At 47.6% G+C, this 27,637-nt stretch overlaps 1 protein-coding gene across 1 annotated transcript; it reads left to right on the forward strand.

The window, feature by feature from the left end:
* On the forward strand, positions 1-27,637 carry LIN7C (lin-7 homolog C, crumbs cell polarity complex component). Its single transcript, XM_044269774.1, has 5 exons — positions 1-68; positions 6,276-6,394; positions 8,760-8,831; positions 16,809-17,018; positions 22,364-27,637. The coding sequence occupies exons 1-5, from the start codon at positions 32-34 to the stop codon at positions 22,517-22,519; spliced, it is 594 nt and encodes a 197-aa protein (XP_044125709.1). The 5' UTR covers positions 1-31; the 3' UTR covers positions 22,520-27,637.

Below are 27,637 nucleotides of genomic sequence, written 5' to 3' on the forward strand. Positions count from 1 at the left end.
TTTCCGGTTACTGAGAGCAGCTGGAGACAAGATGGCGGTGTCCGGGGAACCTGTCAGGCTGGAGAGAGGTGAGCAGGGAGCAGCAGCGGAGGGTGTACCTGGTGCTGGGACCTGCCGCTCATGTCCGTCTATGGGCAGGTTGTAGCTGCCCCCCCTGCATGTCTGAGGGGTTACAGAGCGCAGGTCATCTGAGGTCAGAGCCCCTCTACTGAATGTCTCCTCAGTGAGCGGGTGGTCCTGGGTTACCGACCCTCAGACCTGTGCAATGGATCCCAGATAGAGGATTCTCTAATGTCATTGCTAACTGCGAGCCCCTCCCCCTGTCACTGAGGGTGTGTCCCCCCGGGAGCCCCGCCTCCTGTCACTGAGGGTCTGTCTCCTCGGGAGCCCCTCCTCCTGTCACTGAGGGTCTGTCCTCCTGGGAGCCCCTCCTCCTGTCACTGATGGTCTGTCCCCTCGGGAGCCCCTCCTCCTGTCACTGAGGGTCTGTCAGCCCCTCCTCCTGTCACTGAGGGTCTGTCAGCCCCTCCTCCTGTCACTGAGGGTCTGTCAGCCCCTCCTCCCGTCACTGTGGGTCTGTCAGCCCCTCCTCCCGTCACTGAGGGTCTGTCAGCCCCTCCTCCCGTCACTGAGGGTCTGTCAGCCCCTCCTCCCGTCACTGTGGGTCTGTCAGCCCCTCCTCCCGTCACTGTGGGTCTGTCAGCCCCTCCTCCCGTCACTGTGGGTCTGTCAGCCCCTCCTCCCGTCACTGTGGGTCTGTCAGCCCCTCCTCCCGTCACTGTGGGTCTGTCAGCCCCTCCTCCCGTCACTGTGGGTCTGTCAGCCCTCCTCCCGTCACTGTGGGTCTGTCAGCCCCTCCTCCCGTCACTGTGGGTCTGTCAGCCCCTCCTCCCGTCACTGTGGGTCTGTCAGCCCCTCCTCCCGTCACTGTGGGTCTGTCAGCCCCTCCTCCCCGTCACTGTGGGTCTGTCAGCCCCTCCTCCCGTCACTGTGGGTCTGTCAGCCCCTCCTCCCGTCACTGTGGGTCTGTCAGCCCCTCCTCCCGTCACTGTGGGTCTGTCAGACCCTCCTCCCGTCACTGTGGGTCTGTCAGACCCTCCTCCGTCACTGTGGGTCTGTCAGCCCCTCCTCCCGTCACTGTGGGTCTGTCAGCCCCTCCTCCCGTCACTGTGGGTCTGTCAGCCCCTCCTCCCGTCACTGTGGGTCTGTCAGCCCCTCCTCCCGTCACTGTGGGTCTGTCAGCCCCTCCTCCCGTCACTGTGGGTCTGTCAGCCCCTCCTCCCGTCACTGTGGGTCTGTCAGCCCCTCCTCCCGTCACTGTGGGTCTGTCAGCCCCTCCTCCCGTCACTGTGGGTCTGTCAGCCCCTCCTCCCGTCACTGTGGGTCTGTCAGCCCCTCCTCCCGTCACTGTGGGTCTGTCAGCCCCTCCTCCCGTCACTGTGGGTCTGTCAGCCCCTCCTCCCGTCACTGTGGGTCTGTCAGCCCCTCCTCCCGTCACTGTGGGTCTGTCAGCCCCTCCTCCCGTCACTGTGGGTCTGTCAGCCCCTCCTCCCGTCACTGTGGGTCTGTCAGCCCCTCCTCCCGTCACTGTGGGTCTGTCAGCCCCTCCTCCCGTCACTGTGGGTCTGTCAGCCCCTCCTCCCGTCACTGTGGGTCTGTCAGCCCCTCCTCCCGTCACTGTGGGTCTGTCAGCCCCTCCTCCCGTCACTGTGGGTCTGTCAGCCCCTCCTCCCGTCACTGTGGGTCTGTCAGCCCCTCCTCCCGTCACTGTGGGTCTGTCAGCCCCTCCTCCCGTCACTGTGGGTCTGTCAGCCCCTCCTCCCGTCACTGTGGGTCTGTCAGCCCCTCCTCCCGTCACTGTGGGTCTGTCAGCCCCTCCTCCCGTCACTGTGGGTCTGTCAGCCCCTCCTCCCGTCACTGAGGTTCCGTCCCCCCGGGAGCCCCTCCTCCCGTCACTGAGGTTCCGTCCCCCCGGGAGCCCCTCCTCCCGTCACTGAGGTTCCGTCCCCCCGGGAGCCCCTCCTCCCGTCACTGAGGTTCCGTCCCCCCGGGAGCCCCTCCTCCTGTCACTGAGGTTCCGTCCCCCCGGGAGCCCCTCCTCCTGTCACTGAGGGTCTGTCCTCCTGGGAGCCCCTCCTCCTGTCACTGAGGGTCTGTCAGCCCCTCCTCCTGTCACTGTTGGTCTGTCAGCCCCTCCTCCCGTCACTGTGGGTCTGTCAGCCCCTCCTCCCGTCACTGTGGGTCTGTCAGCCCCTCCTCCCGTCACTGTGGGTCTGTCAGCCCCTCCTCCCGTCACTGTGGGTCCGTCCCCCCGGGAGCCCCTCCTCCTGTCACTGAGGTTCCGTCCCCCCGGGAGCCCCTCCTCCTGTCACTGAGGTTCCGTCCCCCCGGGAGCCCCTCCTCCTGTCACTGAGGTTCCGTCCCCCCGGGAGCCCCTCCTCCTGTCACTGAGGGTCTGTCCTCCTGGGAGCCCCTCCTCCTGTCAATGATGGTCTGTCCCCTCGGGAGCCCCTCCTCCTGTCACTGAGGGTCTGTCAGCCCCTCCTCCTGTCACTGAGGGTCTGTCAGCCCCTCCTCCCGTCACTGTGGGTCTGTCAGCCCCTCCTCCCGTCACTGTGGGTCTGTCAGCCCCTCCTCCCGTCACTGTGGGTCTGTCAGCCCCTCCTCCCGTCACTGTGGGTCTGTCAGCCCCTCCTCCCGTCACTGAGGTTCCGTCCCCCCGGGAGCCCCTCCTCCCGTCACTGAGGTTCCGTCCCCCCGGGAGCCCCTCCTCCCGTCACTGAGGGTCCGTCCCCCCGGGAGCCCCTCCTCCCGTCACTGAGGTTCCGTCCCCCCGGGAGCCCCTCCTCCTGTCACTGAGGGTCTGTCCCCCCGGGAGACCCTCCTCCCGTCACTGAGGGTCTGTCCCCCCGGGAGACCCTCCTCCCGTCACTGAGGGTCCGTCCCCCCAGGAGCCCCTCCTCCCGTCACTGAGGGTCCGTCCCCCCTACAATAGAATGCAGCTTTTACAGGGAGTTTTATAATTGTGGACTGGCTGACATCTAATATGTTTTCATTCCAAAACGCAGACAAAAAAACTCAGTTTTTGAAAAGACCCCTACATGTGCTCCACCCTGTACTTATGGAGAATGGGGCCGCACCGCAGTTCCGTGCAAAAATGGAAGGCCTGGAGCGCAGCTGTAGTGAAAAGCAGAGAAAGAACAGCAGCACAGAAACTACGCTGCAGCCTCATAAAGGGGTATCCTCTGGATAGGTCATCAATATCAGATCAATGGGGTTCAACACCCGGGACCCCCGCCAGTCCGCTGTTTGAGAAGGCCGTGGCGCACCAGTGAGCCCCGCAGCCTCCTCACGGCTTACAAAGCACAGCGCCGTCCATTGTATAGTGGCTGAGCTTGGTATTGCAGCGACTGAGCCGCACATAGGCCACGTGACTGATGAATGTGATGTCGCTGGCCTGGGAGGGGGTTGCAGCACTAACTGGAGCTCCACGGCCTTTTATAAACAGCTGATCGGCAACAAGGCTCCCAAATAATGGAACCGCGGTAATAGGTGATGAGTCTCCGGAATAATTAGGCCTTTGGTGCAATGAGGGCATCTTCGTTGCTCTCATTGCACCCAGTCTCACCTAATTTCTGTGACCAGCCCCTCCCTTATTGCCTTGATGGACAGGGCCAGGCAGTAGCAAAGCAGTAAGGCAGGGGCTGGTTACAGAATTGATTGGAACTTGGTTGCAACAGGAGCAATGGTGACGCCCTCATTGCACCAAAATACTAATTTTGCATATTAGAAAAGAGCATCAAAATTCAGAAACGGAGCTTCCATCAGGTAAACCACAGCTATGTGTCTATGCAAGCATAGGGGGGTCGCTGGGGGCACACACAGGATGAGAAGCCATAGTCGACACACACAGGATGAGGAGCCATTGGCTCCTGAACTGAAAAATTTAGGAGCCAAATAAAATTTTTAGTTGCCAAATCAAAACCGAATAAAAATGTTGGTATCGTAACAACGCTACGCCGATCAGAACGGAATAGGGTTGTTTCATACAAAATTCGCTTTCGTCACCATAAAAAAGTAAATAGCGATACTCAATACCACGCCAAAAAAAAAACACCCCAAAAAGCTGCGTAAATTTTGCATTTTATGAAACAGTCCTACCCTTTTTTTTGGGGTGACAAGGTGACTAAAAAATGGCGAATCGCATGGTTTTTATTTATTTCTGTTACGCCGCTCACCGCATAGGAGATGTTTTTTATAATTTAATAGTTTGGACTTTTCGGACGCAGCGCTATGAAATATGTTTATTTAATGTTTATATATTTTATATGTAAAATTGGGACAGGATGGATTTAAACTTAATATTTTAAGGTACTTTCACACTAGCGTTTTTCTTTTCCGGCACTGAGTTCCGTCACAGGGGCTCAATACCGGAGAAGAACTGATCAGGCATATCCCCATGCATTCTGAATGGAGAGTAATCCGTTCAGTTTGCATCAGGATGTCTTCAGTTCAGTCGTTTTGACTGATCAGGCAAAAGAGAAAACCGTAGCATGCTATGGTTTTATCTCCGGCGGAAAAAAAAATGAAGACTTGCCTGAACGCCGGATCCGGCATTTTTCCCCATAGGAATGTATTAGTGCCGGATCCGGCATTCAGAATACTGGAATGCCGGATCCGTCTGTCCGCATGACCATGACAAGCGGAGAGATGGATTTGTTCTTGCAATGCATTTGTGAGATGCATCCGCATCCGGATGCGTCTCTCAAATGCTTTCAGTCACATCTAGATCGGCGGATCCGGCAGGCAGTTTTCGACGGCGGAACTGCTTGCCGGATCACACTGCCGCAAGTGTAAAAGTAGCCTTAGTGTTTGTGTTTTTTTTATATATATATATATATATATATATATACTTACTATTAGCCCCCTTAGGGGCTGGAACCCTTGTCCTATTCACTCTTAGGCCCCTTTCACACGGGCGAGATTTCTGTGTGGGTGCAATGCGTGAGATGAACGCATTGCACCCGCACTGAATCTAGACCCATTCATTTCTATGGGGCTGTGCACACGAGCAGTAATTTTCACGCATCACGCAGGCCCCATAGAAGTTAATGATGCTGCGTGAAAATCGCAAGCATCCGCAAGCAAGTGCTGATGCGGTGCGATTTTCACGCACGGTTGCTAGGATGAAAGTCTATTCACTGTGTTATTTTCCCTTATAACATGGTTATACGGGAAAATAATAGCATTCTTTAATACAGAATGCTTAGTAGGTGGTCAATTGAGGTTAAAAATAAAAAATGAACTCGCCTCCTCCAATTTATCGCGTAGCTGCCGGTCTCCTGTTCTTTCTTCAGGACCTGTCAAAAGGACCTGTGGTGACGTCACTGTGCTCACCACATGGTACATCACATGATCCATCACCATGGTAATGGACCATGTGATGAGCTCAGTGACGTCACCACAGGTCCTTTTGACAGGTCCTGAAGAAAGAACAGGAGACCGGCAGCTACGTGATCAATTGGAGGAGGTAAGTTAATATTTTATTTATTTTTTTAACCCTCATTGGCACTGCGCCACCAATGTTTATTATACTAGGGTGTTGGGGCGCACTGCGCCACCAATGTTTATTATACTGGGGTGTTGCTGCCGCCGCCAATAAGAAGAGAGACAGGAGGAGGAGGGGAGGGGCTGTGGCCACTGCGCCACCAATGAAGATAACTGACCTGTTAATACAGGAGGCGGGTGCCGGAATCAAATAGCCGACACCCGACCTCTATGACAGGGAGCTGTGATCCGCTGCAATTAACCCCTCAGGTACTGCACCTGAGGGGTTAACTGCAGCGGATCGCAGCTCTCTGTCATAGAGGTCGGGTGCCGGCTATTTGATTCCGGCACCCGCCTCCTGTATTAACAGGTCAGTTATCTTCATTGGTGGCGCAGTGGCCACAGCCCCTCCCCTCCTCCTCCTGTCTCTCTTCTTATCAGCGGCAGCAGCACAGGGGGGAGGGAGAGACTCCTCCACTGCGCTGCTGAGAAGAACATCGGCGGCGGGGAAGAGAAGTACCAGCTCCTGTGCCCGCCGCTGTATTCGACGGCAGAGCTGCGGCGGCGGGTCTAGTCGCAAATGGCGACAAGACTAAAAAGTCTTGTCGCCATTTGTAAATTCTAAGTCGCATTTTGGTCGCCATCTGGAGCCCTGCCTAGTAAAATTGTCTTGTCCACGCCTCTCTCATGTCCTGGAAAAGTTACAAGATTTTCATTTACTTCCTCAGATATCTCCCGGGCCATCGAGCTGCTGGAGAAGCTCCAGAGAAGTGGAGAAGTTCCCCCACACAAGCTGCATGCCTTGCAGAGAGTGCTGCAGAGTGACTTCTGTACCGCCGTGAGAGAGGTGAGCCCTGAGAGAGTCCAGGAGTGAGGAAGCACCACGTGTGTCCGCAGGCTCTGCTTACTACTGCGGCTGATCCCAGTCAGTGAGCCCATGGACAGACGTGGCGACATCTAACTGGTCAGTAATACAGCTGTATGTAGGGTAATAGGATGCTTCATAGCTCTCTAGGAACGTCCAAGACCCAAAAGCACACATCGTGGAATAAAAACGTGTAGAGTTTAGTGCATGCTGTGGATATTAAATATGCAACATTATGACGGATAAAGTCTGTAGTCAGTACAGGACATCGCTCGGCTTCTGTCAGATCTGTGAGGTCAGGTAATCTCTTACATAACAATTCCCACATATATGATCGGGACCCTGTTTAGCAGCGCAAGTTCCAGTAAGACCAGTTTCAGAGAAATGTGTTCACTGCATGAAACACACTCCATGTGGGAGCGTGACTTCCCATAGCGAACTCTGCTCCTTTGACTGGAACACACAGCATTATGATGATTTATAATGCTGTGTGTCTCTGACCCACTTATTATGCTGACGGCACTATGTCAGTACAAATTATTACAGTGGATGTCGGGCAGAGACACACAGCATTGTAAATCATTACTATGCCCTGTGGTCCGATCAAAGGAGCAGAGTTCACTATGGGAAGTCGTGCTCCCCCACAGAGCATGCTTCGTCTGAAGCTGGCCTAATACAGATCATCAGAGGCTGTCACTGCTGGTTGTAACAATGTGAATTCATCAGGGAGTTACTTGAAGGCTATATTTACTTTCGGGACATTTTTTTATTATGATTGCATTTTATTCATTTTGGGTTAAAGCATTTTTTTTCAGTTGGTCTTTATTAAAAATTTTCAGCAGTTTTTGTGATACATGGGGTTAAAAATCGGTCTATTTGCAGACTGTCACTCCTGAGTTTTGTCTCCACATCTCCAAAAAGCTAGAACATGTCCTATACTTGGCCAAAAAGTGCAGACCATGAAGCCACTGAAGTCAGAGGGTCCGCAAACAAAAAAACAGATGCAACATGGACGTCATCTGTGTTTTGCAGGTTCGCGTTTTGTGGACCGCAAAATACCGTACATACAGTTGTGTCCATGAGGCCTTAAAGGGTTTCTACCACTTAGGTGTCACATATTTAGCTGTCAGACACTAGCGATCCGCTAGTGTCTGCTCTGGCCAACCATCCTAATATAATTGCTTTTGGGGCGGTGGTTTGGCTAAAAAAACTACTTTTATTAATATGCTAATGAGCCTCTAGGTGCTATGGGGGCGTCATTAGCACCTAGAGGCTCCGTCTACCTTCAGAAACTGCCGCCGCCCAGCGCATCCCTCCAGCCCGCCCATCTCTTCCTGAATGCGATCCTCCTTGTGAGCGCCTGTATTCTGCGCATGCGCAGTGAATGTCTGACAGCTTCCCTGCTCAGACATCTCCACTGCGCCTGTTCCTCGGAGCACTATGGCGTCATCGCGCAGGCGCAGTGGAGATGTCTGAGCAAGGAAGCGGTCAGACATTCACTGCGCATGCGCAGAATACTTACGATCGCATTCAGGAGGAGATGGGCGGGCTGGAGGGACGCGCTCGGCGGCGGCAGTTTCTGAAGGTAGACGGAGCCTCTAGGTGCTAATGACGCCCCCATAGCACCTAGAGGCTCATTAGCATATTAATAAAAGTAGTTTTTTTAGCCAAACCACCGCCCCAAAAGCAATTATATTAGGATGGTTGGCCAGAGCAGACACTAGCGGATCGCTAGTGTCTGACAGCTAAATATGTGACACCTAAGTGGTAGAAACCCTTTAAAAAAGGTTGTGCAGCGATGTTTATTGATGACCTGTCCTCAGGATAGCTGTTTGACCAGGAGGCTTCCTGTGGAGCGGCGGCGTAGCATAATTACAAGTAGTCGCTCCATTCAAGAGCACCGCCTCCTTTTCAAACAGCTGATTGGCGAGGTCGTGAATGTCAGATATTGAGGACCTATCCTGATGATAGGTCAGCGACCAGCAACCTCTGGCATTCCAGCTGGTCATCAATATACAATAGCAGGACAACCCCTTTAAATGAGTGATCAGGAGATCAGAGATAAGGCTTCACATCAGCCCTCAGTGGATGGAACTCATGAGTGGCCGCCTGCAAATGGACTGATTGTTAACCTCCTGTATCACAACATTTTTTTAAATAAAGAACAATTTAAAAAAATTATTTTTAGCTCACCGATCTGATCCTAAGGCTAGGCCATCAAGGTGAATGAACCAAAACCATTTACCATTAATTAGAGGTCACCTGAGTGAAGCGACCCTCTTGCCTTTACAACCAGGTTATAGTTTTTTTTTTTATAGGTTTCAGTAATTTTTCAATTTACTTCCAGGTCTATGAACATGTTTATGAGACGGTGGACATCAACAGTAGCCCAGAAGTGAGAGCCAATGCCACTGCTAAGGTAAGATAGTCAGTGTGTATATATATATATATATATATATATATATATATATATATAGAAAAAGAAAAACCACAGGCGGCACCACCTAGCGTACAAAGTGGGTGCAAGGTCCAAGCATGGCAGCAGGTGCTTACCCGATCATAGAGTTGAAAAAATTGGACTGCACTCCAAGCGTATCCTCAAACAATAGTGTTTATTCACCCATATGTGGCAAAGCGACGTTTCGGCTCCAACTGAGCCTTTCTCAAGCATTGGTGAACAGTTAGTGACGAGTATATAAAGGTGTATCACAATATAATCAATGAAATTACATAATTGATACTTTACAAATAATGCCTATAGGCGATATACAAATGTGCAAAAAAACAGAACGTTCATATTACATAAAGTGACTAGTGCTTAAAACTGTTAACAGAATATCGTATAAAGTCATATTACACATAACAAACCGAAAGATACATAATTAATTGCACCTGCAACTTATCACCATCTCATTTATGTATAAACTTGAATGGTGACCATGTGCAAAACCTTAAGTGTTGATGAATAAAAACCTGATAGAGGGATGCGGCCCACGTATACTGTAGCGCCGATCGGCGCGTCCTGTGTGATCCAGTGCGCATGTCCCAACCTAACAACGTCATCAACAGGAGACACATGCGAACACCGATGACATCAGCAACAATCCGGTGTCGCCCGACGATGATTACGGAGAGCCACGCATGCGCAATACCGCTGTCATCGACTGGCAGCCATGTTGCTAAAGGGAATCCTCTATGGACAATTATTTATTTTTTTATATTTACTACGGGGCCGAGAAACGTTCTGTAAAATCAGTTGCTATGGTTGCTTACCAATCTATTACAGGGGGGCTATGTCACCATCCTTTTCAAGACGATAGACGTAGCACCATTGTTCCCACAAACACCCTCGGCATGTCAGTGCCGTCGGCCCTATGGGATCTTACCCTGCTTCACTTTTGCAACTGTGAGGGAGCTCATCATAAAATAGAACGATGTCCATTAATGACAATCCCGGACCACGTAGAAGATAACTAAGTCAATCTCCCTTAGATTATAGCTAGATGGGACATACGTCTGGACTCCACAGACTAGAAATCTATATAACTCAATAGAATAGTGTTCCTTGGGCTCATCATCCACTCGCAGGTTCATCCATCTTCCAAAGTATCGTCGGCATGGATATGTCTAAAAGGACAATAAAACAGTGTTAATTAAAGTGTCTAACAAAGATGTGTATAAATACATTTCTTATTTTTGTTTTTTCTTTTTTATATAAAACCAATGAATCAGTCTTACACAGAAGATAATACAGAGCGCACATCAATGTTATCAGAGGGCAAACTATCAAACTCACGTACCACCACCATATCTATAATCGATGTTTAAACCCATTGGATGAAGGCTTTTTAAGGTTTGGATCCACTGCATTTCTTTTTTCTTTAGTAAAGCTATCCGGTCCCCCCCTCTCCTTAAAGGAGAGGGGGGGACCGGATAGCTTTACTAAAGAAAAAAGAAATGCAGTGGATCCAAACCTTAAAAAGCCTTCATCCAATGGGTTTAAACATCGATTATAGATATGGTGGTGGTACGTGAGTTTGATAGTTTGCCCTCTGATAACATTGATGTGCGCTCTGTATTATCTTCTGTGTAAGACTGATTCATTGGTTTTATATAAAAAAGAAAAAACAAAAATAAGAAATGTATTTATACACATCTTTGTTAGACACTTTAATTAACACTGTTTTATTGTCCTTTTAGACATATCCATGCCGACGATACTTTGGAAGATGGATGAACCTGCGAGTGGATGATGAGCCCAAGGAACACTATTCTATTGAGTTATATAGATTTCTAGTCTGTGGAGTCCAGACGTATGTCCCATCTAGCTATAATCTAAGGGAGATTGACTTAGTTATCTTCTACGTGGTCCGGGATTGTCATTAATGGACATCGTTCTATTTTATGATGAGCTCCCTCACAGTTGCAAAAGTGAAGCAGGGTAAGATCCCATAGGGCCGACGGCACTGACATGCCGAGGGTGTTTGTGGGAACAATGGTGCTACGTCTATCGTCTTGAAAAGGATGGTGACATAGCCCCCCTGTAATAGATTGGTAAGCAACCATAGCAACTGATTTTACAGAACGTTTCTCGGCCCCGTAGTAAATATAAAAAAATAAATAATTGTCCATAGAGGATTCCCTTTAGCAACATGGCTGCCAGTCGATGACAGCGGTATTGCGCATGCGTGGCTCTCCGTAATCATCGTCGGGCGACACCGGATTGTTGCTGATGTCATCGGTGTTCGCATGTGTCTCCTGTTGATGACGTTGTTAGGTTGGGACATGCGCACTGGATCACACAGGACGCGCCGATCGGCGCTACAGTATACGTGGGCCGCATCCCTCTATCAGGTTTTTATTCATCAACACTTAAGGTTTTGCACATGGTCACCATTCAAGTTTATACATAAATGAGATGGTGATAAGTTGCAGGTGCAATTAATTATGTATCTTTCGGTTTGTTATGTGTAATATGACTTTATACGATATTCTGTTAACAGTTTTAAGCACTAGTCACTTTATGTAATATGAACGTTCTGTTTTTTTGCACATTTGTATATCGCCTATAGGCATTATTTGTAAAGTATCAATTATGTAATTTCATTGATTATATTGTGATACACCTTTATATACTCGTCACTAACTGTTCACCAATGCTTGAGAAAGGCTCAGTTGGAGCCGAAACGTCGCTTTGCCACATATGGGTGAATAAACACTATTGTTTGAGGATACGCTTGGAGTGCAGTCCAATTTTTTCAACTCAACTATATATATATATATATATATATATATATATATATATATATATATATATATATATATATATATATATATATATTATAATGCCTTTCTTCTCCACTCTGCATCCTGTAAACCACCATAAACGTGTTCTTCCAGTAATTTTATCCCAAAGCACCCCCGCAGAGATGTAAAAGGTCCTGTGAGGACAGACCCATCAGAGCACAAGAGGAAAGTAAGAGTCATGTCTCTACATCTCATCCATTCCTGCACTAAGGCGGCTTTCCCTCTTGGTATCAGGTTCTGGGCCCACATTGTTTGGCTATGGCTATAGACCAGGGATCTGCAACCTTCAGCACTCCAGCTGCTGTGAAACTACAACTCCCAGCATGCACACTTGACTGTTCTTGAAACTCCCATAGACGTGAAAGAAGGATTCTGGAGGTTGCAGTTTCAGAACAGCTGGAGTGCCAAAGGTTGCTGATCCCTGCTATAGACTATGGGGGTCGTTTATTAAAGGGGTTGTCTCATCATAGACAATGGGGGCATATCGCTATGATATGCCTCCATTGTCTTATAGGTGTGGGTCTAACCGCTGGGACCTGCACTTATATCGATAACGGAGCCCTGCAAGGTGGTGGCTGGAGGACTCCGGTCTGGCCACCACCAAGCCAGCTCCCCATAGAAGTGAATGAGAGCGCACCGCACATTATTATTATTATTATTAAAGCGCCATTCATTCCATAGAGCTATACATATGATAAGGGGTGCACATACATAATACAGACAATTGCACTAATCGTACACAAGACGGGTTACAAACTGGTACAGAAGGAGAGAGGGCCCTGCACGTCCCCCACTCCCATTCATTTCTATGGGGCTGACGGAAATAGCCGGCCCCATAGAAAATGAATGGAGTGAGGCTGCGCATGCGCAATGCGCCCTCCTTCACTTGCGGGGCTATGTTCTCGATATAGGTGCAGGTCCTAGCGATATGCCCACATTGTCCATGATGAGATAACCCCTTTAAGACCAACGTTTTAGATGCCGGTCTTAATAAGCCCCTGCACTCGCAGCGAATTCTCCAAAATGATTTGCACGCCGACCTCTACATAACTTCGGCGTATCCAGCGCCAGTCTACATGTAGGACAGCTTCCTAGGTGTCTTACATTTAGACAATTTTCTACGCCTAAGACAGGCATAGAAAATAATGAATGAGACGGGCCTGCCTGCCCTTCCCCGTCCACTCTTTTAGACCTGGCGTGAGCGGGGAAAAGTCGCAGATTGCAGGGCAAATAACCTTTGCGCTGCGCCAGAAACACTTCTAATATAGATGTATTTCTGATCATAAATGACACCGTCATACTTATATATAGACTCTGAATAGAGTGGCAAAGCACATGGCCAATCACCGCTCCATTCCAGCTCCTCCTAGCTGTGGTCTTGCTTCTGGGGCAAACAGGGCAATCAGTTAGGAGTCCCAGCCATTGGATCCCCACCTGACTAACAGTTACCACCTAGTGGATAGGTACTTTAGAATGGAATACCACTGAATAGAAGATGTTAGATCAGTGGTCCAGCCTCTGTGACCCCCGCTTATCACTAGGTGAGGAATCTGTTTATTTGCATCGTTATGGAATATATCAGAGAGCTGCGGGATTCACTCTGGTATGGAGATTGGGGGTAGGTTTGGAGGCACCATTCGCTTACATGTCATCAATACTGTATGTGTTGGATAGTTGTGTAAATCCCATTGGACTTATTATACGGTGAGGAACAGAAGTATTTGAACACCCTACGATTTTTCTCCCACTTAGAAATCATGGAGGGGTCTGCAAATCACATTCTATGATTTTTAAAGAATGTATTTGTCTTGCACGGCTGAACATAAGTATTTAAAGATCTGAGAAAATCTGTGTTAATATTTGGTACAGAAGCCTTTGTTTGCAATTACAGAGGTCAGACGTTTCCTGTAGTTCTTGACCAGGTTTGCACACACTGCAACAGGGATTTTGGCCCACTCCTCCACACAGATCTCCTCTAGATCTGTCAGGTTTCGGGGCTGTCGCCGAGCAACACAGAGTTTCAGCTCCCTCCAAAGATGTTCTATTGGATTTAGGTCTGGAGACTGGCTAGGCCACTCTAGACCCTTGATATGCTTCTTACGGAGCCGCTCCTTGGTTATCCTGGCTGAGTGCTTCAGGTCGTTGTTATGTTGGAAGACCCAGCCACGACCCATCTTCAATGCTCTGACTGAGGGAAGTAGGTTGTTGCTCAAAATCTCACAATAAATGGTCCCATTCATCCTCTCCCTAATACAGTGCAGTCGTCCTGTCCCCTTCGCTGAAAAGCACCCCCAATGCATGATGTTACCACCCCCATGCTTCACAGTAGGGATGGTGTTCTTGGGATGCAACTCATCCTTCTCTTTCCTCCAAACACGACGAGTGACGTTTAGATCAAAAAGTTCTAATTTGGCCTCATCTGACCACATGACTTTCTCCCATGCCTCCTCTGGATCATCCAGATGGTCATTGGTAAACTTCAGATGGGCCTGGACATGTGATGACTTGAGCAGGGGAACCTTCCGTGCGATGCATGATTTGAAACCATGATGGCGTAGTGTTCTACCGACAGTAACCTTTGAAACTGTGGTCCCAGCTCTCTTCATGTCATTGACCATCTCCTCCCCAGTAGTTCTGGGCTGATTCCTCACGTTTCTTATCATCAGTGATACCCCACGAGGTGAGATCTTGCATGGAGCCCCAGTCGTCTTTAGCCTCCTCCATTTTCTAACAATTGCTCCAACAGTTGATCTATTTTCACCAAGCTGCTTGGCAATTGCCCCATAGTCCTTTCCAGCCTTGTGGAGGTCCACAATTTTGTCTCTGGTGTCTTTTGACAGCTCTCTGGTCTTGCCCATGGTAGTAGTTGGCGTCTGACTGTGGGGTGGACAGGGGTATTTAAAGAGCTCAGACAGGTGCTACTAAGTTAGATTAATGAGTGGAGTAGAGGTGGACTTTTTAAAGGCACAGTAACAGGTCTCTGAGAGCCAGAATTCTTGCTGTTTCTCGGGTGTTTAAATACTTCTGTTCAGCAGTGCAAGACAAATAAATTCTTTAAAAATCATACAATGTGATTTCCTGAATGTATTTATTTATTCCGTCTCTCAGAGTGGGAATGCACCTACAATGTGAATTTCAGACCCCTCCATGATTTCTAAGTGGGAGAACTTGCAAAATCGCAGGGTGTTCAAATACTTCTGTTCCTCCCTGTATATATGAATGAGTGTATGATACATTTACTTTCCAATTCACTTCTCCCACCCAATCCGACATTGGGTGTGGCGGGGCGGAAAGTACATTCTGGTGGTACAATGGTCAAGGAAACCATACAACACCAAACAGTCATGTTCTAATTTATAGGACCCGTGCACAAAACTCTGTGGGCGTTATATGGTTACCTATACAATTTACTGACAGTGTTGTACCCTCTTTATACTGTTTTTGCTCAGGATCAGATCAAGCAGGAGAATATAAATTCAGGGACGCTTGAAGTAACAGTGCCAACCTGCAGCCCCAGTTTTCATAGGAAATAGATTCCTATACCTGGTATGCAGGACTGCTACTGCTGCATGCCTCTTCCTAACTAAGGCACTGTTAAAAGAAAAATAGCTGTAATACTGTTAGATTTCCACTGGATGGCAGTATGGCAGACATACCAAAATGGCTGTTAATGTTATGCCATGCTATGTCAGGATTGGTGATGCAGGGAGTCCTGAGCCCCCTTCCTCCTCACTGCCCGACCACGCGAGGAGAGTTAGAATAGAGTAGCTTCGGGCATGCGCCCCTGCTGCTTAAATCAATGTCTAGGGGGTAGAAGTAGCAGTGCTCAACCGTTTTGGACAGCCCCATAGACACTGAATGAAGCAGCAGGATTTCTGCTAGACCAATGCTTCATACAGACTCCTCATGTGCAGTGAGGAGGAATAGGAGACTCCGGACCAGCATTCTGGTGATCGGTGGGACATTTATCACCTGTTCTGAGGATAGTTCACAAATGTCCATTGTGAGATGGGAAAAACAGTCTAACCAGTACACAGAACGTAAGAGATAGTTAAAGGGGGTTGTTCACTTTTGTTATATTGATGACCTATTCCTAGGATAGGTCATCAATGTAAGATCGACATGGGCCCTACTGCCGGCACCACCACCACCATATAAGAGTTGCCTTCTCTGCTATGTTTACCTGCTCGCTGTCGCAATTACAACGCTGTCCCCATTCACGTAAATGGGACGGCTCCCTCCTGTTCAAGTGAATGGCGCACAAGTAAACAGAGAAGAGAACACGCATTCTCTTCAAACAGCTGATCTTCGGGACTTCCAGCAGTTGGGCCCCCTCCGATCTGATATTGATGACCTATCCTGGGAATAGGTTATCAATAGAGATGAGCGAACTTCTGTTTTAAGTTCGGCGTCTAAAGTTCGGGGGCGGGTTAGCGGAGAATCCCGATCTGGAACCGGATATGGATTCCGACTTCCGTTGTGGTCCGTGGTAGCGGAATCAATAATCGGTTCCAGATCGGGATTCTCCGCTAACCCGCCCCCGAACTTTAGACGCCGAACTTAAAACAGAAGTTCGCTCATCTCTAGTTATCAATAGAGAGGAGCGAACTTGTGTTTCAAGTTCGGCATACAAGGTTCGAATTATCTAAGAATTCCGTTATGGATTCCTCTAGCACGGACCATAACGGAATTGTTAGATAACCCGAACCTTGTACACCGAACTTGAAACACAAGTTCGCTGAACACTAGTCATCAATATAACAAAAGCAGTTAACCCCTTTAACCTGCCGATAGCCCCATCTGCCCCTGTGAAAAATCTTGTGGTGGTTTAGGGCAGAGTGTATACAGCTGCAGCTGCTCTAGTGACATCTAGTGGTTGATCACAGGTAGTATTTAAAATGGCTTGATCACCATTAATCGCCTTGTTATTGCCAGTTTGTTACATGACCTTTCTTGCTTGTCCCATTTTATACAAAATTGCAGTCCGTGTGAATAGTTTGTTACCAAAGGATCTGCCTTCCCCGGGACTACATTTAAGGTGGTGTAAACGTAATTTACTGGTCCCTTCTAACAGTTTCCTCTTTTCTAGGCTACGGTGGCCGCATTTGCAGCCAGCGAAGGACATTCTCACCCTAGGGTTGTTGAACTCCCTAAAACAGAAGAAGGACTCGGATTTAATATCATGGGAGGAAAAGAGCAGAACTCCCCCATCTATATTTCTCGTATTATCCCTGGTGGAATAGCCGATAGACACGGAGGCCTGAAGCGCGGAGACCAGCTGCTGTCTGTTAATGGAGTGGTAAGGCATCTTTAGTCGCTGCTGTTTTAGCCTCACATAGATCATTGTTATAGGGTCCTCCACTTAGGCCTCATGCACACGACAGTATTTTTTCACGGTCCGCAAAAACGGGGTCCGTAGGTCCGTGATCCGTGACCGTTTTTTCGTCCGTGGGTCTTCCTTGATTTTTGGAGGATCCACGGACATGAAAAAAAAGTCGTTTTGGTGTCAGCCTGGCCGTGCGGAGCCAAACGGATCCGTCCTGAATTACAATGCAAGTCAATGGGGACGGATCCGTTTGATGTTGACACAATATGGTGCCATTTCAAACGGATCCGTCCCCATTGACTTTCAATGTAAAGTCTGGAGTCCCTTTTATACCATCGGATCGGAGTTTTCTCCAATCCGATGGTATATTTTAACTTGAAGCGTCCCCATCACCATGGGAACGCCTCTATGTTAGAATATACTGACGGATATGAATTACATCGTGAAAACTCATTTCCGACAGTATATTCTAACACAGAGGCGTTCCCATGGTGATGGGGACGCTTCTAGTTAGAATATACTACAAACTGTGTACATGACTGCCCCCTGCTGCCTGGCAGCACCCGATCTCTTACAGGGGGCCGTGATCAGCACAATTAACTCCTCAGGTGCTGCACCTGAAGGGGTTAATTGTACTATCATATCCCCCTGTAAGAGATCAGGGCTGCCAGGCAGCAGGGGGCAGACCCCCCCCCCCCCCTCCCCAGTTTGAATATCATTGGTGGCCAGTGCGGCCCCCCCCCCCCCTCCCTCCCTCTATTAATAAATCGTTGGTGGCACAGTGTGCGCCCCCCTCCCTCCCTCCCTCCCTCTATTGTAATAAATCGTTGGTGGCACAGTGTGCGCCCCCCTCCCCCCCTCCCTCCCTCTATTGTAATAAATCATTGGTGGCACAGTGTGCACCTCCCATCTCATCCCCCCCCCCCCCCCGATCATTGGTGGCAGCGTAGTTCCGATCGGAGTCCCAGTTTAATCGCTGGGGCTCCGATCGGTAACCATGGCAACTAGGAAGCTACTGCAGCCCTGGTTGCCATGGTTACTTAGCAATAGTACAATAGTAGAAGATTCATACTTACCTGCTGGCTGCTGCGATGTCTGTGACCGGCCGGGAGCTCCTCCTACTGGTAAGTGACAGTTCATTTAGCAATGCGCCGCACAGACCTGTCACTTACCAGTAGGTGGAGCTCCCGGCCGGACACGAACATCGCAGCAGCCAGCAGGTAACTATGAATCTTCTACTATTGTACTATTGCTAAGTAACCATGGCAACCAGGACTGCAGTAGCGTCCTGGTTGCCATGGTTACCGATCGGAGCCCCAGCGATTAAACTGGGACTCCGATCGGAACTCCGCTGCCACCAATGATGGGGGGGGGGAGATGGGAGGCCGCACACTGGCCACCAATGTTGGTAATGCTATATAGGGAGGGGGGGCCGATGGGGGGCGCACACTGTGCCACCAACGATTTATTACAATAGAGGGAGGAAGGGGGGGGCCCGATGGGGGGCGCACACTGTGCCACCAACCATTTATTACAATAGAGGGAGGAAGGGGGGGGGGGGCCCGATGGGGGCGCACACTGTGCCACCAACGATTTATTACAATAGAGGGAGGGAGGGGGGGGGGGGCCGCACTGGCCACCAATGATATTCAAACTGGGGAGGGGGGGGGGTCTGCCCCCTGCTGCCTGGCAGCCCTGATCTCTTACAGGGGGATATGATAGTACAATTAACCCCTTCAGGTGCCGCACCTGAAGGGGTTAATTGTGCTGATCACGGCCCCCTGTAAGAGATCGGGTGCTGCCAGGCAGCAGTCTTGTACACAGTTTGTAGTGTATTCTAACTAGAAGCGTCCCATCACCATGGGAACGCCTCTGTGTTAGAATATACTGTCTGATATGAGTTTTCACGAAGTGAAAACTTAGATCTGAAAAAGCTTTTATGCAGACGGATCTTCGGATCCGTCTGTATGAAAGCAACCTACGGCCACGGATCACGGACACGGATGCCAATCTTGTGTGCATCCGTGTTCTTTCACGGACCCATTGACTTGAATGGGTCCGTGAACCGTTGTCCGTCAAAAAAATAGGACAGGTCCTATTTTTTTGACGGACAGGATACACAGATCACGGCCTCGGCGGCAAAACGGTGCATTTTCCGATTTTTCCACGGACCCATTGAAAGTCAATAGATCCGCGAAAAAAAACAGGAAAACGGCACAACGGCCACGGATGCACACAACGGTCGTGTGCATGAGGCCTTACTAAAACATCGGATGAACAGGACATGTTTTATCCATGCTCCTTTAAGATGCAGTGTTGCTGTGTACCAGCATCGCACACCAAGGGCCAATGTTACCTAATGTGCTACCTACAGAAACGTGTCTTCATTTACCTTCAGCAAATTTCACCCAATTTGAGTTTTGCTGATGTGTGAATCAGCGCATGATTTGATGCCCGTAAGGATACATTGAGAAAATGGATTCTCCTAGATACCTGGTATATTCTATGAACAGGTGAAACTCTGAGTCTCCACCATCAGGTATCTGTCAGAGTCAGACACAACTGTACCCGATCGCCTCGGTGCCACATTAATGGGTTAATAGAGAAAGTCCTCTGCAGTGATGTTTTATGTGATCTCAGTGGGTAAATGTTCTAGAGCGTCTGTGCCGGCAGAAGCCCCATGAGCGCTGCTTGTATCCACGACATCCCTGGAGCTCTGAATGTGACGTGAGGTCTTCAGGATAAGTAATGCGCCATCACTGTCCTGTGCATAAAGTACCAAAAAGGCTAAAACCTTACAGAGTAAATCCTCCTATCCTTAGGCTGAAATAAGTCTCTTAAAGTGTAACCATCAGTTCATAAAACTTTTGAAGTTTTGATCTCTAAGGCTAAATGAACACGATCAGGATTCTGTGAGGATTTTCCCTGCGGATTCGCGGTTTTATTTTTCCTGACTGGATTTTCTCCATTCACTTCAATGTGGAGTGGAAAATCTGCATGTAAATCAACCCCAAATGATGTGGATTATCCGCACGGATTTCCCTGCGAAAATCTTTGGATTTTAGCGTGGATTCTCAACGCACAAATCCTTAACGTGTGCATTTACCCTTAGGGTACATTCACATGACAAAAGAAAGGCCATTAAAAGCAAATAAACTGTCAGTTTTTCCATGGTCATTTTGCAGCAGTGCATCCATTTTTATGGCCGTTTTGCAGCCATCCATGAATTCCATAGGCTTTTTATATATTTTTTTTAAATCCCAACCCCTGCAGTATGCATTATACACCCCATAGTGCCTCCTGGACATCCACTGGCCCCTATACTGCCTCCCTCTATAAAGAATGGCCCCCATTGTGCCCCCAGTAATGGCCTTCATGTGCCTTCAGTATATCTAATTTACTCCCATTGTACCCTCAGAAAATGGTGCCAACCTCCCTCCAAACCCTCAACCACTTGCACACGAGGGAACATTTGCTCCGCACTGGAGGCACCAGGACCTGATGCTCTCAGAGCCGAGACGTCACATCATGTAAGTGTTCCCTCGCGTGCAAGTGGATGAGGTGAGTATTTTTTTAATTATTATTTTAACCCCTGAAAGACCCTTTTCTTTGCACAGAAAAAAATGGCCCCGTGGACTTCAATTTGTTCTGAAAACGGCCATATTCCACCATTGTGTGAATGAACCCTAACTCAAAGGGACAGAAGAGTTGAGCTGAACTCTGCGCTCCTTGTGACTTGTCGCTATGACATTTCATACGTTTTCTGCAATAATGGGTACATTTTAATATTGCACTCCGTTGTTTCCTGTCTCGGCAGGCATACACCCAGCATTGTGCAGACCTTGAGGTGATTATACATCTTAAGAGCTATATTCCTTAAGACTCCAGGCTTATATACCACTCAGGGTCTGTGGAAAGCTGTGTGACACCTGTGGGCACTGTAGTCTTTAGTGGTTGTCCCTTTGGATATTAGACTTCTAATAAGAGAACACTCCTAAACCCTGTATAGGTCTAAACGTTGATGGCATATCCCCATGTAGGGATCCCAGTGGTCGGGCCTACTCCAATCACACATTCAAGTGCGCCTCGATACTAGAGACAGCCCATGTGCTGGATGTACAAAGGGGGCACCCTTATGATGAGGGGTTCCTGCTGTCAGACCTGCGCTGATTATACATTCATGGATATTCTAGAGATACGCCATCAGTATTTAGGCTCATATTAAAGGGCATCTGTCAGCAGTTTTGTACCTATGACACCGGCTGACCTGTTACATGTGCGCTTGGCAGCTGAAGGCATTTGTGTTTGTCCCATGTTCCTATGTGTCCGCATTGCTGAGAAAAATTATGTTTTATTATATGCAAATTAGCCTCTAGGAGCAACGAGGGCGTTACCATTACACCTAGAGGCTCTGCTCTCTCTGCAACTGCCACACCCTCTCCACTTTGACAGGGCCAGGTGTGACGACATTTTTATTTCCCAGTCTAGCGATGAGCGAATTTCATATTTTGAAATTCGTTCACGCTTCGTTTACTGGTAAAAGGTGAATTGCGTTATGGATTCCGTTACCACGGACCCTAACGCAGTTCAATGACGGAATGCATAATGAAATGCCTTTAGAGGCATTCCGTTATTCATTCCGTCATAATAGAAGTCTATGGGCTGCATAATGGATCCGTCCCATTTCCGTTATACAGGGGAGTCCATTTTGCAGCCCATAGACTTCTATTATGACGGAATGAATAACGGAATGCCTCTAAAGGCATCCCGTTATGCATTCAGTCATAGAACTGCGTTAGGGTCCGTGGTAACGGAATCCATAACGCAATTCACCTTTTACCAGTAAACGAAGCGTGAACGAATTTCATAACCTGAAATTCGCTCATCTCTAGCCCGGTCCTGTCAATCAAAGTGCAGAGGGCTTGGAAGTTGCAGAGAGCAGAGCCTCTAGGTGTAATGGCAACGCCCCCGTTGCTCCTAGAGGCTCATTTGCATATAGTAAAACATCAATTTTCTCAGCAATGCGGGCACATAGGAACATATGGGACCAACACAGATGCCTTCAGCTGCCAGGCGCACATGTAACAGGTCAGCCAGTGTCATAGGTACAAATCTGCTGTCAGATGCCCTTTAAAGGAAAAATACACATTACATGTGAGTATTGATTGGTTTTTGAAACCTAAAGTCATATCGCTAACACTTCATGTGAACATAGAGCAAATCTGTAAGCTACATAGTAATGCCGCTCTGTAGGCGTAAATGGCCGCCTACATGCGGAGGACTGTGCAGTACAGCGCTGACATTTGTCTCCCACACAGAGCGTAGAAGGCGAGCATCACGAGAAAGCTGTCGAGCTCCTGAAAGCAGCCCAAGGAAAGGTAAAGCTAGTGGTCCGGTACACCCCTCGCGTCCTGGAAGAAATGGAGTCTCGCTTCGAAAAGATGAGGTCGGCGAAACGCAGGCAGCAAAACTAGGAGGACGCACAATGGGCACGCAAGACACAAACTGTTCTGTATCACTGTAGAATAAATGACGTTCCCCTGTGAACTACCAATACAGTGCACGTTCTAGATTCGGAGCCGCAGCCGAGAATCCAGAACCATACAGATGCAACACGAATGTTCACACGTTTACAGGGCAGTTTTTAATTACCCTCATTTTTTAAAGTCAACGTCAGAAAAAGGCATTTTTAATATGGTGATGTAATTACACATTTGTAAACTTTGTGCTTTTCCTAAGCTTATTCTGCAGCCGATCCAATCCGGGTTCATTAGGGAGGCTCCATAAAGGATGTTCCAAGGGGAGCATGGTGGCTTCACATTGGATCTTGTGTATTAGGGCAGCAACATTCCTCATTGAAGGTCTCACTACAGGCAGAAAGGAGTCCATACATCACCATAATGCGGTGCTTTCTAAATCCCATCATCTCCCATCGATCAGCCTTAGGAGAAGACTACTTGACATGCGGCTTCCCACTAGTTTGATGCTTATCGTTCCCTATCCAACTGTTTGCATAGATGCGTAGCTGTGGTTCACCTGATTAAAACACTGTTTTGCTTTAGTGGATCCGTAGCAGAGTTATGATGCTTTTTCGTAATATGTGAATTAGGCATTCGGTGCAATGAGGGCATCACCGTTGCTCTTGTTGCATCTGAGCTCCACTCCTTGCTGTGGCCAGCCCCTTCCTTTCTGCTTTGATCTACAGGGAAAAGCAGCGAGGGTGGAGGGGCTGACCATAGAAAGGAGCAGAGATTGGGTGCGAGGAGCAATGGTGACGCCCTTGTTGCACCAAAGGCAAGGCAACTCGGGAACAGAGCCTCAGATCAACAAAAGAAAAATGGTGTTTTAATCAGGGGAACCTCAGCTATGTGTCTGCGCAAGCAGTTTGGTGACGGATTCCCTTTAAAGGAGGATTGTGAACATAACATTTTTATATGGTGTGATGGTTAAAGGGGACCTATCAGGAGCTACGTTCTGCCCATACCACAGGCAGCTTGAAATCCTGGCAAGGTCCCTGGGTACGAACGGCTACGTTCTATTCCGAAACCCTGCCGAATTTCAGAGGAGCATAGTTTAGGATGAGTCAGGAATGAGGAGAAGGGCAGCTTCCCGGGGGCGTCTCTCTGCCTGGCCTCACTGACCGGTCTCACCCTATACACAAATAGCCTAACACATGTCGATCAAGCAGAGCTGAGTCGGGGGCCACCCCTGTAGCGTTCCAGAATAGAGCATGGTTGTAAGCTGGGACCTTGTCCGGATTTCATGCTGTCTGTGGTTGGGGCAGAATGTGGCTTAGTATAGGTTTTCCAACCCCATCAAATTTTTTACAAACAGCTGACAATGGTTTAAAACGGGAAAATAGGTAATACTCACCTTGCTGGTTCCCTGCAAGTGTCTGCTCACCTGCCTGAAGCAGTGCCGTGTTGACACAACATGTGACTGCTGCAGCCAATCACTGGTCACAGCAGTGGTTTAGACACCTCATCTCTGCTGTTGCCACCTGGCGTGGACAGAGACCAGTGGGAGGCCCAAATATCATCAGCTTTCCAGTGGCAGGTAAGGAGTTTCATTTTTATTTTTTTTGTACCATTGCCGTTTGTTAAAAAAACGGTGGATTTAAATAACTCCCTTTAAAGGTTATGAACACTGATTATTATTTTTTTATATATATATATATATATTATTATTTTTTTGCATTATACTTTTTGTTCTAAAAATCACTTTTTTCAGTTGGTCTTTCCCTAAAACTGAAAAATGTATAGCCCTTATCTCTGATTTCCTGACAGCTCTATGGCTTAAATGAGTGTTTTTGAGCTGTCAGGAGTTCAGAGATAAAGGCTATACATAACTCTCAGCTCACTGAAGATAAGATACTTTGAAATTTACCCCTGTAGGACAAAAACTGCTGACATTTTTGAATAAAGACTAACTGGAAAAAAAAATATATTCTTAGCGCAAAATTAGTAAAAATGCAATCATAAAAAAAAATGCCCTTTTAAAGGTGTTCATAGCCTTTGAAAGTGGTATATTGGTATATGCATGTTCCTGTGCTCCTGCCCATGTAGTGCAAGGCGGTTTTAATCGTACATTTTGCAAATCAAATAACGCACACGAGCCACTGTGTCCTAAAAGAGTAAATGACAAACTGGACTCTGCTACACCAGTATAGTTCTAGCAGAAAAATGTACCAATTTACCATTCAGACAGACTTCCCCTAATAAAAACGACTTTTTCCTGTTATCCGCGCTCTGGCCATTGGGAACGCACACTCCCTTCTTTGCTTAGCGAATCTAATAATATGGGATATTCATTTAAAGAACTATAAATCCAAATTCCAGTTCATCTCGATAGTAAAGCGGGAAACAGGTGGAACAGGAATGAAGGTGGATGTGTCACCAGTTTAGCCAGTCTGATGCAACAGCTCTCTCTCTCTCGAGAACATCCTGTTGGCTCGGAACGAGAAAGGGGTTAATATCCAACCTGTCATGAAAAAGTGGGAAAGAACATTGCCCCTGTTGTAAAGGGGTCGGCGTATTCTGTCAAAACGCACAATGTGAGTGTTAAATTAGACAAATCCATAGAAATTGTATGTACGTACTTTTCATACAAACTGCAGTTTGCAGTTCTGGCCACCAGATGTCAGCCTTGTGTCAGGCCATAGACACTGCCATAGAACTGGATCGCTGCTGCTGGGTTTCCAATATCTTTTTTTTTTTTTTTTCCAGGTTCAATGCTCAATGTAGAGTTTCATCCTTGATGTAATATATGAATAACGTACAAAATGCTCAACTGCTTCATTTCTAGGTCAACATTGTCAACCAATTTTAGGCTTATTAATGATATTCGTAAGGGACGTCACGCTTACATGCCAGATTGCTTGTAAAATGGTTGTCTTCACCGTGCGTGTAAGTGTACTATAAAGTTGGGGTTCTACATTTTGCATCTCATTGACTTAGGGCATTTAAGGGTTAACTCATGAGGATATATAGGGGAAGATTTCTCAAAACTGGGGTAAAGGAAAACTGGTTTAGTTGCCCATAGCAACCAATCAGATTCCAAAAGGAACGTAAAAGGTGGAATCTAATTGGTTGCTGTGGCCAACTACGCCAATTTTCCTTTACGGCAATTTTAATAAATCTCCCCTATAGAGTTCAGAGTCCCCGCTGTGGACACTGCACGGTATATGTCAAATGTGTCCATAAGCCTCCAAAAGTCCTTTGACCTCTGTCGGACTGGTATACATTGGTACCTTTTTTCGTCTAGCTGTATGAATAGAGCAGCAGACTACGCTATTCGATAGAGGCACCCCGCATGTATAAGTATACTGCGCAGTATCTGTTTTTTTTACCATGGGAGCCTATTGGCAGTGTATAGCACTGTATGGCCGTACCCATCGATGGCGTAGGCTGGGAAATCCGCCGACACAAAACGCTCAGTGAACTGACCTCAACAGCTCCTGCTCAGACGGACACTAAACCAATCCCTTTAGTGAATATTCAGGTTTATATCATAAGTAAGTTGCTGTAAAAATGACTTCAGATCAGTTTTTTAAAATGCAAAACTAAAACCATTTTAATGGATAGAACAACAGATTTTCCCAGCTGGGTGCAATGCACTTTCATTACCACTAGATGGCAGCCGTGTTTGCATACAGTGTAGACGTAACTCTATATTTTGCCATGTGATTTTTATTTTTTATTTTTTTTGTGGTATCATATGTTTTACTGGAAGGTACGGCATGTAGCGGAGATAGACGTCCGTGTACACTCCACTTCAGTGAGAACACTATCATCTTAAATTCCAGCCGCTGTCCTTAAGGCCGAGTACAGGGGCTGGTGAATCATTCCAATCTTTCATAGAAGTCTTAACCTTCCTTCAAAATAAAGCACAGTCACCACCACAACGTTTTCATCCATGTTTCTACAACTTTGGTTACGATAATCGGATTAGATTAATTCAGTTTAGGAAAATCTGAATGCTATGGAACAGCTTAGAGGGAGTCCCTTCTCTGCTTACCGCTCCATGTCAGTCTTAGTGAATGTCCACCTTTTAAGCATTTTATTCGCTGATTCATATCATTACCACTTACCAGCGGTCAGTCACTGTCCGCCTGCAGCCACCACTAGGGGGAGCTTTCTGCGTACTGTTTTATTAATGAATCCAATGTAGAAATCATATGTATTGAGCTCCCTCTAGTGGTAGGCGTGTGTCGGTGGAATTTGATCATTCAAAGTGTTGACCAAGAATTGAATAAATTAAAGTATCTACTGGAAATGGAAAAAAATTAACAACCCGGCTATTACTGACCTGTCAAATTCGGATCCAGCGCTGATTTCCCAGTGGTCGCTGGTGGTCTTTGTTTGCTTTTCCTGCAGCACATGACCACTGCAGCCCAAAAAAAAATAAAACGGAAATCGTGTTCAGTGGTGGACGTATACTTTAGGCTGGAGCAACTTTGGCCGTGAAACGCGTTGAGCGGCCAAAGGCTGCAGCAGCGTAATGAAAGAATATGGGGCCACGCTCCCACCCACAGGTTGCCGTGCCACGACAATCGCAAGAAATCCAACAGGTTTGGATTTCTTGAGACTGTCAGGTTGTGGTGACTTGCGGGTCTTGATCTTCTAAGGGTTGAGGTCTCAGGAATAGGACTTCCAACACACTACTGCCCCCCAAGCCACCGACATCTCTGGAGGAAACAATCATTTGTAACTACAGTTCCTTTTATAAACAATCGATTTCTAGATTTTCAACTATTCATGAAGAGGGTTTTCTTATCACTGGCCTAATATATCCTGCGGAAGCGCAGATTAATTTAAGTGATGTCTTGCGTTCTGCATAGATGATCTGTGGTAGGTCTGCTGTGCTGTTGTGTGGTGTATATATGTGTATAGAGGAGCTGCCTGTCGTGGTAGTGCTGGTACCTTGGTGCTTCACATCTAAAGTGGTCACTCGGGACGGTTTTATTTCTGCAGATGAAGATTTTTAAATATACGTTATATCATTTTTCTTTTGTTACACGGACACCATTGTAATGTACATGTCTGCATTTATATGTGATAAATATGTAGAATAAATATGTGATCATTGAATTA

Source organism: Bufo gargarizans, chromosome 10 (genome assembly GCF_014858855.1).
Source record: "Bufo gargarizans isolate SCDJY-AF-19 chromosome 10, ASM1485885v1, whole genome shotgun sequence".
Classification (NCBI taxonomy): domain Eukaryota; kingdom Metazoa; phylum Chordata; class Amphibia; order Anura; family Bufonidae; genus Bufo; species Bufo gargarizans.